General features: G+C 51.3%; 1 protein-coding gene across 2 annotated transcripts in view; it reads left to right on the forward strand.

Moving 5' to 3' along the window:
* Positions 1 to 11,397: 11,397 nt before the first annotated feature.
* Faim2 (Fas apoptotic inhibitory molecule 2) overlaps positions 11,398 to 15,725 on the forward strand; it is a 31,855-nt gene continuing 27,527 nt past the window's right edge. The window contains exons 1-2 of one of the 2 annotated variants that reach the window (XM_021184086.3): positions 11,398 to 11,765; positions 14,430 to 14,628. In XM_021184086.3, the coding sequence (XP_021039745.1) occupies positions 11,751 to 11,765; positions 14,430 to 14,628 (214 nt within the window). In that variant the 5' untranslated portion in view covers positions 11,398 to 11,750. The remainder of the gene's footprint in view (positions 11,766 to 14,429; positions 14,629 to 15,725) is intronic. The other variant, XM_021184087.3, reaches the window with a different exon arrangement.

The raw sequence follows: 15,725 nt of genomic DNA on the forward strand, positions 1-15,725 counted from the left end.
TTGGTGTGTGTGTGTGTATACCCATGCTACAGTACATGTTGAGGCCAGAGGACAACTTTTGGGGAGTTAGCTTCTTTCCCTCCACCTTGTTTTGAGTCGGGGTCTCTCCTGCTGTTTATGTCTACTGTACTGTATAGTTGAGCTTCCCAGCTAATTCTCCTGTCTCCACCGCCCATCTCTGTAGGAGTGCTGGGTTACAGACAGGAGCCACCACCCACCTCTTTCAAGTGGGAAATGGGTTCCGGGACTGAACTCGGGTGTATTTATTTGTTTTTGCATGTGTTGTGTGTATAGTGGATACATGTGGTGTATGCATGAAGGTATGTAGGTATTCGTGGGCTCACAAACAGAGACCAGAGCAGGTTATAACCTGCCTTCGTCTAGATAGAACTCTGTCTTATTACTTAGATGGGGTCTTTCATGGAAGCCCGCTCTTTGGCTGGCTAGGCTGGTTGGCTGGCGGGCGGGCTGGTGAGCTCTCAGATTCCTCTTGTCTCTGCTCCTCAGTGCTAGGTCACAGGCACAAGCAGCAACATCTGGCTTTTTTTGTGGATGCCAGGGACCCAATCTCAGGTCCTTATGCTCTCAACCACTGGCCCATTTCCTCAGCCTCTTCGTTTTATTTTATATATATATATATATATATATATATATATATATAAACGTTTTATATATATATATATATATATATATATATATATATATATAAACGTTTCCTGCTGACTAGGTCAAACCACTCCCCTCCTGAGATATCCAAAACTACGATGCCTCTTACAGGAGTATGGACACCCTGAGAGGTCACACTCTCCTTCATGTGCACCTGACACCCCTCTTTGCCTCTGGATTGGATGGTGTCCACCTTATGGAGGCTGGACTCACACACTCTGCTCATTTTACCTCAAGTCTATCAGTGTCTCTGTCTCTGTCTGTGTGTCTCAGTCTCTCTGTGTCTCTCTCTCTGTCTGTCTCCTCTGTCTCTCTCTGCCTTTTTCTCTGTCCTCTCTGTCTCTGTCTCCCCCCTTTCTCTGTCTCTGTCTCCTCTCTGTCTCTCTGTGTGTCTTGCTCTGTCTCTGTCTCTGTGTCTCTCTCAGCACACCACACTACACCATGGTCTCCATGGCTCTCCTATGACAGAATGCAATGCCTGGCATACTGCTTCAGTGTGCGCTAACAGGTGGGGAAAACCAGGATTGAAGGAGCATTGACTGCGACCTCATTCATAAAATTGGACCCTGAGCTGAGTCATCTGGCCTAGAACCAGGACAGTTCTGTAAATCTGTCTCTCTATCTCACACCAGTGACTGTCAGCTGTGCCGCAGAGGTCTTCTTTTTCTTCTTCTTTTTTAACATGCTGCTCAAACACCTGAGACAGGCCCTGAGATCTCTCTCTGCTTCACAGTCCCACACTGCCAGCGAACATCACACTACAGAGACACCACTGAAATATTTATGAGGCTCGTGGCTGCTCTAAGCTCGGGGAAAGGGGGGGAGGTTGCTGTACTTGCTCAGTGCCTCAGGCCTGTCACATCACACACAGAGCCTCTTAGCTCAGTGAAGGAGCTGTCATTAGTTCCACTTAACCTCAAGAACCCCAGACACTGAGGTATGACTGCACAGCGGGTGGCACTCACAGCCCTTGCCTCTGACTGCCAGCCTAGCTCCAGTCCCTTCTGAAGGCAGAAGCCCTGGGCAACTTACCCTGGGCAATGTACAGGGCCTCCTCTGTAAGGCTGAGCTTCCAGTCTAAGGTGGAGATTAGCAGAGGCTTTCCACTGTTGGGAGATGACTGGAAGACTTGTAGTATACAGCACTTGGTATAAAGCCTAGCTCATGCGGAACCACTCGGTACTGTTACCTCCATCATACAGGTGGATGGTGAAGGGCTTGGGAAGACACCGAGTCCCTCACCACAAGGAAGCACTCCAGGATAGGACATACTTCTTAGTCTCCCTCCTGTTTCTTTGGGGCTTAAGCCTGGGGGGGGGTGCCTCCTCCCCTCACCATGTCCTTGCCTTGGGAAATAACGTGTGCACCCTTATCTTTACTGCATTCCACAGGCACAGGCTGCAGATGACCCTGGCCTGTAGGTGTTAGTCTTAAGCTCAGCATCGTCTCTGTCCCATGGCAGAGGCCACCTCCCCTTTCAGACCCTCCTTATAATATCCAAAGTCCTCTCCAGCCTACAGGCCCAGGAGGGGTCTGCTTATCCCAGAGCCTCTGTGCCAAGAGACTCTCACGGCTTCCACCCCTAGAGCCATGTGGTCTGACTCACGGGTCTCAGGAGGTTTCCCTAAGCCACTGTTGCTCTTTTCTGGGCAGAGGTCTCAGGCTGAGTCTGCATCAGTGTGGGACCACTATCCACTTCCCCTCCTCCCCCAATGTCTTGCTCACTTATGCTGTCCCAATTCATTGTAAGGCACATAGGTTGGATACACTAACTCGAATGAGTTATGCAAGTTCCCAGGCAACCCACAGTGCTGCTAGGCCAAGTGATGCTGAGAAATAGCCTTACCCAGGGGCCCCAACATCTCCCACATTTTAGGGGAAGAACCAAAGAGCTTGCTGAAAAGGGGTGTGTGTCATGAAGACCACACCAGCTCCTGTCTATGTCTTCCCAGACACCAGACCAGCCTCCCAGCTAAGCTGTTCCATCAGCTTTGGGTGTTCTTCTGTCAAGGGCATGCACAAGATCTGGCAGGGGAGAGCTCTTAGTCCTTCTGGCCTAGCCTGGATTTTTATTCATCCCTGCCCCCTTCCTCTTCCTCTTCCTCTTCCTCTTCCTCCTCCTTCCTCCTCATTCTTCCTCCTCCTCCTCCTCCTTCAAAATTTATTTATTTATTATATATAAGTACACTGTAGCTGTCTTCAGAAGAGGGCATCAGATCTCATTACTGTGGTTTCTGGGATTTGAACTCAGGACCTCTGGAAGAGCAGTCAGTGCTCTTAACTGCTGAGCCATCTCTCCAGCCCCAGCCCTGCCTTCTTGAATCAGCACCAACATCTCACCTATTCCTCTGCCGTTTTTTTTTTTATTCCTACTGGGTGCCTCTTGGAGTCTAAATATTTACCCAAGGAAATTAATTTCTTATTCTTATTTGTGTGTATGTGTGTGTGTGTGTGTGTGTGTGTGTGTGCAAATGCTTGTACGGGCTGAGGAGGCCATGAAGTGAGAAAAACATATTTGCTAAATTCTGACCTGACCTCAGGCTAAAACTAAGGTCAGCCTGACCCTCAAGTACGGTCCTTGTGAAACTTTTGCTAGCCTGCGTTGTTCTGCTTCAGTAACCACAAGGCTTTCTGCTCCACCGAAACACCTTGGTAACACAGTTGTGCCCTATTCTTATTAAAGCTCACATTTTTTTTTCATACTTGATAACAGCCATCACAGAATTTATGGTTATATCCACTGCTCACTCAGCTCAGGGCCTCTAGACTTGTCGTCACGGGAGTGCATGCCCTAGGTCAGGTCTGTGTGGCTTAATAAAAACTTCTAGTTCGGGGGCTGGTGAGATGGCTCAGTGGGTAAGAGCACCCGACTGCTCTTCCAAAGGTCCAGAGATCAAATCCCAGCAACCACATGGTGGCTCACAACCATCCATAACGAGATCTGACTCCCTCTTCTGGTGTGTCTGAAGACAGCTACAGTGTACTTACATATAATCAATAAATAAATCTTTAAAAAAAAACAAAAAAAAAAAACTTCTAGTTCATAACGAACTCATTCTGGTCTCCTTCCCTTGGGTGAGAACAGCCCAGCTATGATGGCCAGAGGGCAACTTACTTCTGAGACTTGGTTCTCCAACAGTGGATTCTGGGGATAGAACTAAGATCATCAGGCACGCAGAGGCAAGTATCTTTCCCAGCTGAGCCACTTTGTTGACCCAAAAGATGAATTCTGATGGTATGGTTTTGAGCCTGGTAGAGCAGAGGCTGGGATGGGTCCTCAAATCCCACCTCTTTGTGCTTGTGAACATAGCAGCTGGGTTAAGCCTCCTGTCTCCCCCTGGGGCAGGAAGAGACATCTTCTTCCTTCAGGAATGAAACACAAAGTAGGTGCCTCAAGGTTTCCTTCCTCCTATCGTTATTTGTGTGTCACACATGGAGAGCCTTCCTTCCTTCTCCCCCCTCCCCCCCTTTTTTTGAACTGAGTACAATTAGTTCTGCCAACTGGAATGTTCGCCGATGCTGTCGGTTAGGTTTTGTGCAGGTGACCATATCTGCAGTGAACTCATGAACGCAGCGGCCACATCATATCCACAAGACAGCCTTTCACAACACTCCCCCTGGCCCCTCATCCTTCAGTTCTTAGGTCCTTTCATCCCCTCTTCCCTTCTGTCCCCTCGCCTTGGTGGATACAGATGTCCCATTTGTCACGGGGCACTCTCATTAGCCATCCGTTCTCAGAGCTGTGACGAGTTAGAGTCTCCATGCCAGCTGCTGCCCACTGCGGAAGGAGCGTCTGTGACGGAGGCTGAGAGCATCGCCAACCTACAGGTACAATCATAAACACTAAAAAGGTAATTTGGCAATGTGCCCTTTTATCAAAACAAGAGTAGAGGGTTCTCCCCGAGTCCTATGACCTCCTGAGCTGTGGGCTTTTAACTGGGTGTGCAGTACTGGGTATAAATTCTCTCCCGAGGAGCAGACTTCAAATCCACACAAAAAGGAGATGGTTGCCTCAGTAGCCTTCATGCCAGGATTGCAGCAGTGGGCGCATCTTGCCTGGCAGGTTAGTTGCGCCATGCAAGGGTCACTGCTGTGTGGTGCCTTTGATGACTTCCCCCCACACTGGCCTGCAGAGGTCTCCTCCCACAACAGCCTGCAGAGGTCTCCCACACACACACACACCAGCCTGCAGAGGGTCTTCCCTCCACACCAGCCTGCAGAGGTCTCCCCTCCCACACCAGCCTGCAGAGCGTCTTCCCCCCACAACAGCCTGCAGGCTTCTTCTGTTAAGTTTTCAGCTCAACTGTCCATTGATTTCTCTGTTCTGCAACCAAAATATGTTATGTCTTTTCTTTTGGTTTTTCGAGACAAAGTTTCTCTGTGTAGCTCTGTTTTCTTTTTCTGTTTTGTTTTGTTTTGGTTTTGGTTTTTGGTTTTGGTTTTGTTTTTGAGACAAGGTTTCTCTGTGTAGCCCTGGCTGTCCTAGAACTCGGTCTGTAGACCAGTGTGGCCTTGAACTCACAGAGATCTGCTTGCCTCTGCCTCCCAACGGCTAGGATCAAAGGCATGTGCCACCATCGCCCAGCAAAGTGCGTTGTGTCTTTAATAATAATGTTTTATCATCTTGTAATGGTCTGTGAATCTTTCTGACCTCCCCACCAGTCACAACAGCTCTTTCTTCTGAGTCACCTGACATCACAGCGTTGGCTGGTGCCAATCACGCACGGACAGACATCTCTGCTAGACCTGACACACTAGAGTTTCGTGATTATTTGTAGTGTTAAGTGCTAGTTGGTATTGGGTCTAAACTTCTGGACACTGATGGTTTCTTGACGAGTAATAAGGACATTTGACTGTGGGTCCCAGAAGGTTACACACCTCTGTCTCCTCGGCACATGGAATGTGTGTGCCAGAGCACTGAAGGTCCTTGGTGGATGGATGGTTGTGAATCAGTGCTTGCTGGGCTTACTATGTTGCAAGCACTGTGCCATGCCTTATCTATAGACCTTCATAGTTCTTATAATCGATGCCCGTGATAGGCACTCAGAGTCTTACCAAGTGAGCCCTATAAGCTGTTATCCCTGCATATACATTGATTCTTGATATTCAGTGGACCTCCATTAATAGTTACTGAAAGCTGAGCTGAAGGGATGGCTCAGAGGGTAAGAACACTTGACTATTCTTCCAGAGGTCCTGAGTTCAAGTCCCAGCAACCATATGGTGGCTCACAACCATCTGTAATGGGATCCAATGTCCTCTTCTGGACATTGAACACTTGGACATGTTCGTGGTCTGAAGGCTCTCGCTTCACCCAGCTGCCCAACTTCCTAAGTGTGTTCCCTAACACTCTGTGTCTGAAGACAGCTACAGTGCATTCATATACATAAATTAAATAAATAAATCTTTTTTAAAAAGTTACTGAAAGCTGGGTATGGTGGTACCTACTTTTAATCTCAGCACTTGGGAGGCTGAGGCAGGATTGCCTTGAGTTTGAGCTTAGGCTAAGCTGCCAAATTTTTCCTCACAAAAAAACGTCATTGGATTGGTATGTTTGTTGATGTACGTCTACTTTACAGAGGAGGAAGCAAGCTCAGAGAGGTCCGACGGTCACCTAAGGTCATCCATTGGCTTAGTGGGGAACAAGAGATCACACCCATGTTGATCTGATTCCAACACCTATAATCTTCAGTACTATGCTCCATCAGGTGTCAGGGAGAGAGCAGAGATGGGAGGATCGAGACACACAGCCTGTACCTTTAAGGCACGTTCTGTCTGGTGGATAAGCAGAAAGGTACACAGAGCAGGATGCATGATGGGAAGGGAACTAATGCCTATTCCAGGAACTGGAGGGGCTGGAACCAAGACCCAGAGGTAAGAGATGACTTGTCAGGGCTAAGTCTGGACCACGACGTGGGCTCCTGGAAACCCTCATATGTGCCATTATTCTAATGGACTGTAATGGACCTGAACTAAGCTACAAGGGGGCGAAGCATAGTGGATGGGCACCAGCACTGTGGGCGGAGCCTGTAGTCCCTACTTCTGCTTCAGTAAGAACATGGTCCAGTCCCACCTGCTGGTTGACTTTCCCCTGCCTAGATCCCAGTAGAGCCTAGGCATGGGGCAGAAAGAAGAGCAGGGACACTCGCTGGACTGGGTCGTGGTGCACGTCTTTAATCCCAGCCCATAGGAGGCAGAGGCAAGCAGATCTTTGTGAGTTCAAGGCCAGCCTGGTCTACAGAGTGAGTTTTGGGACAGCCAGGGCTACACAGAGAAACCCTGTCCCAAACAACAACAGCTTAAGAAAGGCAGGGACAGGAGTGTGGGCTCACATCCTGCAGGCAACCCCTACAGTGGCCTGAGGGCGTCACTGCCTGCTAATGCCCAGGTTTGCCATACCCCATGTTTTACAGCCTGTATCTGGTATCATGTGTCTTGAGAGGAGGGGTGAGAAGACAGCAGTGGACACCCTAGCAAAGAGGGGGCTGTGTAGTCACATGGTTTACCATTGAGCTGTGTGCTCCGAAGGGAAACTCTGGCTGGCAGACTGCACGGGAGGATTTGTTGTTCATTAGGGATGCTGGGGTGAGGGCCCTATGCTGAGCAGAAGCTACAAAAAAATAACAGGCTTTGGGGGGAGCAGCCGTGGATATGGGGGGCTGTCAGTACAACATCCTGCCTGAACTGCCTGGACCGCTCCAGTCTGTGGCCTGTTCGGTTCTGTTCCTCCCCTGGTTACCATCATTGGCCTCAAAAGGCTGGGTGGGAGTGGGGTTTGTAGAGACCCTGCCTCAAAAAAACAGAACAAAGGAAGGAAGGAAAGAAGAGAAAGAGGAGGACAGAAAGAGAAAAGGCACTCCCCCACATGGATGGTGAGGGAGCAGGGAGTATGCAGCCTTGAGGAGGGTATGGTGCTCAGTAGCTACGCCATCCAAAATATCCGAAGCCTTCCTACCTCTCTCTGCCTGCCCCTGACTACCTGTGTCCCCCTGCCTCTGCCTTGGGTTGGGTGTCACCGGGCTGAGAGCTCTCCTCGCCCTGGCTTGGCCCCCAAGCAAGTCATGTTATTGGGGTTAGTCACTCAACCTCTTGGCCTGGAACTTCCACGTCTGTAAAACTGTAAACCGAGAAGTGGCTTCTGTCCACACCTTCATCCCCTTTCCCTCCCTGGCACTGGCCTCCAACGACCTGGTTAGCAAGCTGAGCAGAAAGCAGGGCCAGCTAGCAAGCTAGCAAGAGGGATGGGCCGCCACGGTGTGGAGCTGAAAAGAGGCGAGAGGAAGTGGCCAAGCTCACACCTCCTGCCCCCAGCGGGAGCCAGAACACGCCTGCCCTCTCTCACCCAGTTAGCTTGCTGGAGATGTGGGGGGAGGGGAACTCTCCTGCCTCAGCTGCTGCCTCTGCCTGCTTACCCTGTCCTAGGATGTCCTCATGTGTTCTGAGATCCAGCTACTGCCCACAAATTATTTAGCCATAGTCTAGAACCTTACTTCCATCCTAGGCTGGCAGCCCAATGCTTCTTCTGTCTGGGCTTAAGAGTAGGGAGCAGTTGGCTTCCACACGCACAGAGTATGGTGTCTCCCAGGCTGCACAGGAAAGGTCCTGCCAGGACTGCTCTCCCACCTCTGTGAGGCTCTCTGTTACTGGTGGCCCAGGTCCCAGCTTCCGGTTCTGCATCCCTCTGATGTCCCCTCTTCCTTTATTGTGTACCAAGTCTCCTGACAACCCTGCTCAGTCTCTTTCTAGTCTTAGAAAACTTGATTTTTTTTTTTCAGTCCCCACACCTTACAGAGATGTGTTAGACACGTGGCTCTATCGGAAGTGCCTTACCAATCCAAGCCAGCTTGGTACTCACAACCTTCCATGCACAGATGAGGAAACAAAGATCAAGTGAGTGTATCTTGTCCAGGGCCAGCCCTGGGGCCCCAGAAAGCTGCTCCTGTCCCCTAGGCTCTTAGCCTGTCACCAATTCCGTTACACTGTCTGCAAGTCTGACCCTGCACCTTCTTACTCCTACCGTACACCACTTCAGACCAAACCTGCCCCAGTCCTTGTACAACCAAACAAACCTCTAACAACCAAATCACTATACCAGTTTCGTCTTTGTGAAAGATGTCTTTGAACATATCATTACCTCGATCAAAAACCTTACAACTCCCCCTACCTTCCCACCTCCAACAAGTGTGAGAACAATCACCGCCGGGTTGGGACCCCGGGCCTGCCCTAGCTGGAGCTCCCCTTGCTGGCTCCTGTTCTTTCCAGCACTGGTTCCTCTTAGCTGTCCTGTCCTGCTTGTACTGCATGCTTCCCGCTCAGGGAAGACAGACACCTGAATGTGGTAGAAGGCTTCTTGCAGAAAGACTGATGGGGACCCTTCCAGAGTGGGTCACCCTGAAAAGGGCAGAGCCATGAGGACACCATGAGTGTCTGGTACATAAGGTGCAGCCGAGCTGCCTGAGGGTGGGAGCCAGTGAGTCCACTAAACACCATTGTGGAAGCCTTAAGGAATAGCAGTCAGCTAACACCAAAGGCTAATTGCATCCCGGATGTTCTTTTGGTTAAGCCAGCGGTTCTCAACCTTCCTAAGGCTGCGACCTTTTAATACAGTTTCTCATGTTGTGGTGACTCCGACCACAAAATTATTTTCATTGTTACTCCATAACTGTAATTTTGCTACTGTTATGAGTCATGCTGTAAACACCTGTGTTTTCTGCTGGTCTTAGGCGACCCTATGAAAGGGTCATTGACTCTCCCAAAGGGGGTCACGACCCCACAGGTTGAGAACCACTGCATTAAACTCTTTCCACGCACGGTCATTGAATCTCTCTATGGGCCACTGAGATCAACTCTAAAACGGTGCCCATTTTTCAATACTGAAGAAACAGAGACTCTAGGCGGGGACCGAGTTTGTCACGCAGCTTTGAAGTACAGGGCAGGATCTGCTTTGGCTATGCTCTGACCACCACATCTAACTGCCTTCAGATACCAGGGTCCACACAATGGCAGCACCACTTGTACTGGTGATGCCAAAACATCTGAAAACACGATGATGTTCATAACATTTCCTCCCTCACTTGAGCGTTCTCGGGTCACTCGCCTTTAGTCCCCAAATGTTCGAGTACTATATCTGTGCCATACACGTTTTAAACCTGCAGGTACCTAGCAATGTAAAACACCCCCAAATCACTCCGCTGATACCCTAGTGGGTGGAGATGGGGGAGAGAGAACTAAACAAAACCAATGTGAATCTGAGGTAACAGTTGCCACTGGAAACAGTGATGGTGGATAGGAACTAAAAGAAGGGTCCAAGGTACCAGGTTGGGAACTGTGACTAAAGGAGGAGGGAGAGCTCTCCACGAAGACCGTATCTCAGCAGCCATGAAGCAAGCGAGAAATCAAGACTCACTGTGCCCTGGGTAACAGGCCCTAAGCTGGGTCTGTGTTCTCTCATCCAGGAAGAGCACAGCCTGCACCTCTGACTGCAGGCTCTGCACTGCTGTGCCAGCTGTCTGAGAAATGTTACCAGTAACAATCCATCTGAGTGCTTTTCACACACCTGCACCTGAAACAAACAAACAAACAAACCTGCTACAGTAAGCTCAGCGCTGAGACAAAGACTCCCACAGAGCAGAGAGCTGCTTTGGGATGACAAAACTATGTAACAAGAGCAGTAAAGCAAGCACGGGGGCTTCCCGAGGCAAGGAGGCAAGTGTAGAGAGGGAGAGAGAGCATTGGCTCAGCAGGAACAGCCGTGCCAGGAGCCAGGGACGACCTAGCAAAGGAGGGCTTGGCATGCAGGGGCTGGGGACTACATGCCTGAAGGGCAGAAAGCTATCAGCCACTCCTCTCCAGGATGTATTTCCCACCTTCTCCTAGGAGATTTGACCCTCAACCTGCTCTCAGTGCTAGCCCTGGGCCTCTGGGAGACCTGAGACAGTGTATTCTGCTTCCGGGCTTCACACAGCTCCCACCCTGACAGAACTTGTGTTCAGTGTGCTCTTGCCACTATTACCCATAGGGCTTTGCAACCAATGGAGAACACAGTCCTGCTCTTAGCCTCCTTCTCATAGAGAGATGCTGTAGCTCAGAGAGGGTAAGAGTCTTGCCAAAGTCACACAGCCAGTAGCTGACTAAACTGGGGCTTGAGCCCAGCTTGTGAGATCTGAATCTCACAGAGGCACTGTGGGAACTTCAGAAAATAGGAATCGGGGTTGACTGAGCCCCTAGGATAAGACTAAAGAAGAGGGTAGGTGGACTGTGGAATGAAGAGAGGATGGAATTAAAATGATGGAGGCTGAGAAGGAACAGATAGCGGCGAGCAAGAAGGAGCTTTGAAGCAGAGCTAGCGATGCCTCCAGAAGTACCTGTCTCAGCAAGGTTGAAAGAGACAGAAACTGCATTCTCTCAGACACGCCATGAGTCAGGGTGTGGGAGGGGGGCGCTATTGCTTCCATTTTACAAGTGGGTAAACCAGAGCAAGAGGAGAGCTGGGGGCTGGCTAAGGACCCGGAGCCCTGGTGGGAGGCAGAGTAGGCAAGCCACCCAGAACTTTCTCAGTCTATGGTGAACGCTGAAATAGACGATGAGAGGGCTGTGGAGATGGAGACAAATTGAGGCCATTCGAACGGGCGGGGGGTGGGTGTGGGGGGAGAACAAGGCCGAAGCTGGTGGCTGCTTGCGCTGAGATGAGGCTTTTATACAAGCTCTGTACACTGGCAGACAGAATCAGCTGGTCGGGTGTCAGGGAGTCCTGGTGCCTCCTCCCACCCCCGTGGACCCATCCACCTGCTGCTCCACGGCGCAAAGCTCCCCGGTCCCCTGGGATGGCTGAAGTGTGTGAGAGAAGCAGAGGAGGCCAAAGCGCATGTCTTGCCCTGCTCTCAGGTCCGCAGCATCCTGCGTCCGCAGCAGCATCTTCCCAGGCCCTCCCCCTCCCCCCGTGTGCGGATGGTACGCTCCGGTAAGCCTGGCCGGGTTGCAGTGGATGTTGCTAGAATCCACGCGGAGGAAAGAAGAGACGCAGGCAGGCTGCGGTGACCCAAGCGGCCATCCCCGCTTCAGAGACCCCTTCCTCGAGAGACGACATCATGACCCAGGGAAAGGTAGGGGCATGTCCCCGCTACCTGCACCATCCTTCACTCTCTGGACCCCCTACTTCCCTGCCACCCTGGGAAAGCTTTCTGAACCTCTTTAAGCATCCTCTCCTGGCTCCAGTGCAAAGGTTCTTGTGGTCTTTTGCTGATGTCAAGAGGACCAAACAGCCCGTTTCAAGGAATAGGCTTAGGACTTTTCCCAACCCTAAGGCTCCCTTCCCCTCTTCTGTCTCCCACCCCTTGTTGTGGCATCACAGAACTCAGAGCCTTGGGCCCGGTTAGTAGCCAGGCTGGATGAAAGAAGGAAGGAAAAAGGAAGTGGGGGGGGAGGCAGGGGGAGGGAGGAAGAGAGAGAAAGAGAGCCCTTCTTGGGGGCCAGGGTGAGCCTTGAGGGGCAATGCTTGTGAGTGTGTCTTTAGTGCCAGACCCTTCCACCTTAGTTAGGGTGATCTTTCACTCCTTCCAGACACCCCCTAACCAACTCCCTTCACTATTCCACTCTGGATATCAGTATACATTTCCTGGGGTTGGAAGTTACTATGGCAACCCTGCAGAAGGATGCTTTGATTTTTGTTTTGGCCAGACATGGGACTGGCTGGAATAAAAACATATTCTCCTGCCTCCCCACATCAATATACCAATTTTAGGTCTGAACTACAGGGAAGGGCCTGGGTAGCCTCGGGTGGTGCAGATGGCTTATGTAACATCAACAGCCTGTGGAATTACACAACCACCAGGGCCTCGGGTGAAGGGGGAGGGTCCTCTAGCCCTCTGTTTAGAGGTGCTAGGGATTGATTCAGCAGGGAAGGCAGAAGAATGACCTCCCTAAACCTTGCCTTTTTTTCCTTGATACCAACCTCCGAACTAATGGCAGCCCTGCTCAGACCCTCCGACCCTTCTGTGTTCAAGCTCCTCAAAGGCCTCGAAATGATGTCATGGGGTGATACTGCTTCCTGACATTGGCCACTTGGGAATGCCTCCTGTGAGGGGTGGTGGGGTCCCAGAGGTCCGGGGGTGGAATGAGTGGAAAGGTGGGGCTATGGCAGCTTCCTTAGACATGCCCCCCACCTTCAGTCTATTCAGCCTGGGCTCCAGGTCCCATTTCCAGGAAGCAGGAGACACTGAGCTGAGCCCGGGGAATCGAAGCCTCCCCTTCCACGCCCACCCCGTTCTAGTAGTTAGGAGCCAACTCCTCTTTCTGTTCTGGTGGTAAGGTACCTCAGTTCTTCAGCTGCTTGCTTCCACACTCCCACAGTGTTTTTTTTTTTTGGGGGGGGGGTGCTATAAGCCTCCTGAAGTCCAGTCACCTCTGGGCTGTAAAGGGAGTGAAGTCCGGGGGCTCCTTGACTGTCTCCCTGCAAGGACCACCTGTCTTCCTCAGCAGCCTGTCAGCCTCAGCAGGACCTCCTCCTGCAGCCAGACTGAAGTTGCCCTGTCTGAACCAGGCCTTTCTTTGGTTTTTCTTGTTGTCATACTCTCTGGTCCAATGTTTCCTTCCCTGTCACTCACAGATGTCACTGTTTCACTGAGCTGCTGTGTCCACTGTGCCCAGCCAGGGGGCATAGATTAGTGGAAGTGGACTGGAGTTCCCCCCTGGGTCTCCGTTCCTTGTCTCACAGGAAGGAAGAGCCTAAACTAGCTGTCTTCTCCAGCTCCTCCAGCAACGACGTTCTGACGTTCTGTTCTGGCTGAGGAAAGCTGTCTCTGCAGGAGCTGCCCTCCCTCTGCCCCTCCGGCTCATCTTTTCCTTCCCAGCTCACTGTTCCATGCCACTCCCCTCCTGCATTTCCAACCCAGCAGAAAGCAGCCAGTCCCCAGGGACTGAGCCTGAGCCCTGCAGCCCTGGGTGCCACATGTGGCCCTGGGACTTTAGATGACACTCTTTCTGATTCTGAGTTTCCTCATTTTTAAACTTGCCCGGGCATGGTGACACACAGTTTTAGTCCCAGCACTTGGGAGGCTGAGGCAGGAGGATCTGTATGAGTTTGAGGCCAGCCTGGCCTACAGAGCAAGTTCCAGGACAGCCAGGGCTACACAGAGAAATTCTGTCTCAAAAACAACAAACAAATAACCAAAAAAAAATAATGACAATGTAAAATATAATTGGTTGAATATAGTGAGCAAGTTGGAAAGACAATGAGAAGGGGGAACCTTTTTGTTTAGTAATAGGATCTCCAGCCGGGAGTGGTGGCGCATGACTTTAGTCCCAGCACTTGGGAGGCAGAGGCAGGGAGATTTCTGAGTTCGAGGCCAGCCTGGTCTACAGAGTGAGTTCCAGGACAGCCAGGGCTATACAGAGAAACCCTGTCTCGAAAAACCAAAAACCAAAACAAACCAAAACAAAATAAAACAAATAGTGATAGGGTCTCCTATGGGTCAGGCAACTGTAGGACCACAGGGGCTCAGTCCCTTCCCTGGGTGGCCCTATGGCCTCCATAGGCACTTTGGTGGATTTCCTGTTTAATGTCTTAACTATCTTTCCCTTGGCTGACCCCACCCCTCTGAGCTCAGTTCTACAGGCTCAGAACCCAGGGGTGGGTCTTGTCTGTCCCATCCCCTAGGACAGGTTAGGAGAGTACCGAGCTAGATTCCAGGAATCACGGGGCTGGCGGGGAGGACTTGCAAGTCTCTACTCCTGGCAACTCTCTCTCTCTCTCTGGCTCTACTCTACAGCTCTCTGTGGCTAACAAGGCCCCCGGGACCGAGGGGCAGCAGCAGCAGGCAAATGGAGAGAAGAAGGATGCTCCAGCAGTGCCCTCGGCACCACCCTCCTATGAGGAGGCCACCTCTGGAGAGGGGCTGAAGGCAGGGACCTTCCCCCAGGGCCCAACAGCTGTGCCACTCCATCCAAGCTGGGCCTACGTGGACCCCAGTAAGTCTCTCAGTGACCAGAGGTTGGAGGCATAGAAGGAGCTGGGGGCGGGGGTTGGGGGGTGGGCAGCACAGATGGAAAGTCTGTAGGAGGAGGTTGCAGACACAGCGTACGTACTTGGTGCAGTTGTGCAGAACAGTAGTCAGTGGCTTTGGAGGGTTGTTCTGAGGACGAGGATGCTAAAAGGGAAGAGAGAGGAGAGATAAACTGTGGGATGCTCTCAGCGAGAGGGGGGGGGCTCTTTACAAATCACTGAGCTAATCCAGCTGGAGGGGGTGATTAAGGGACAAAAAGCCAAGTTCTAGTCTAAGAAGGCCCTCGTAGAGCCCGGCAGTGGTGGAGCACGCCTTTAATCCCAGCATTTGGGAGTTAGAGGCAGGCAGATCTCTGTGAGTTTGAGGCCAGCCTGGTCTACAGAGTGAGTCCAGGACAGCCAGGGCTACACAGAGAAACCCCATATACATAAGTAATAAATAAATAAATAAATAAGCCCTCATAGAAGGAAGAGACACAGACCAGGGGGTTAGAAGAGATCAGAGAAGTCAGGAAGGGTTCGTGAAAGTCCACGCAGCCGTGATCTTGACTGTGTAGGTGCCCTCTGAGTGGGAGACAGCATTCATACAGCAATTGAGCTGAAACCTTGGTGGGACCAGACCTCTGTGAGGGAGTAAGGGACTGGGGGTTCCCCTCCCAGTTTCTCTCATCATTTCCTCTCTTGCCTCTGGGTTTTGCAGAGGTGGGCAGGCACAGAATGGGGTAGGTGTGTAGGAACTACATGGCTGGCCAGACATGAGTCACCAACATCTTTATCAATAGTGACATTCCAGGATCCCAGCAGTGGCACCTTAGCTGTCCGGCTGAGCAGCCTGCCGGACCATTGTCACTGGCTGTGAGGAGGGACCCTTAAGTCCTCAGCGGCAGGCTGGTGAGATGGCTCAGCAGGTGCACGCACCTTGCCACAAAAGCCTGATGACCTCAGATCTATCCCTGGGTTCCAGGGCAGACGGTGGAAGAAGAAAACTGACCCCGGACCCCAGAAAATTAGCCTCTGGCCTCTGCACGTGCCTCATAGCATGCATGCACCGAAATCGTAAACA

This window comes from Mus caroli, unplaced genomic scaffold (genome assembly GCF_978045245.1).
Source record: "Mus caroli unplaced genomic scaffold, Mus_caroli_1 scaffold_16, whole genome shotgun sequence".
NCBI classification, from domain to species: domain Eukaryota; kingdom Metazoa; phylum Chordata; class Mammalia; order Rodentia; family Muridae; genus Mus; species Mus caroli.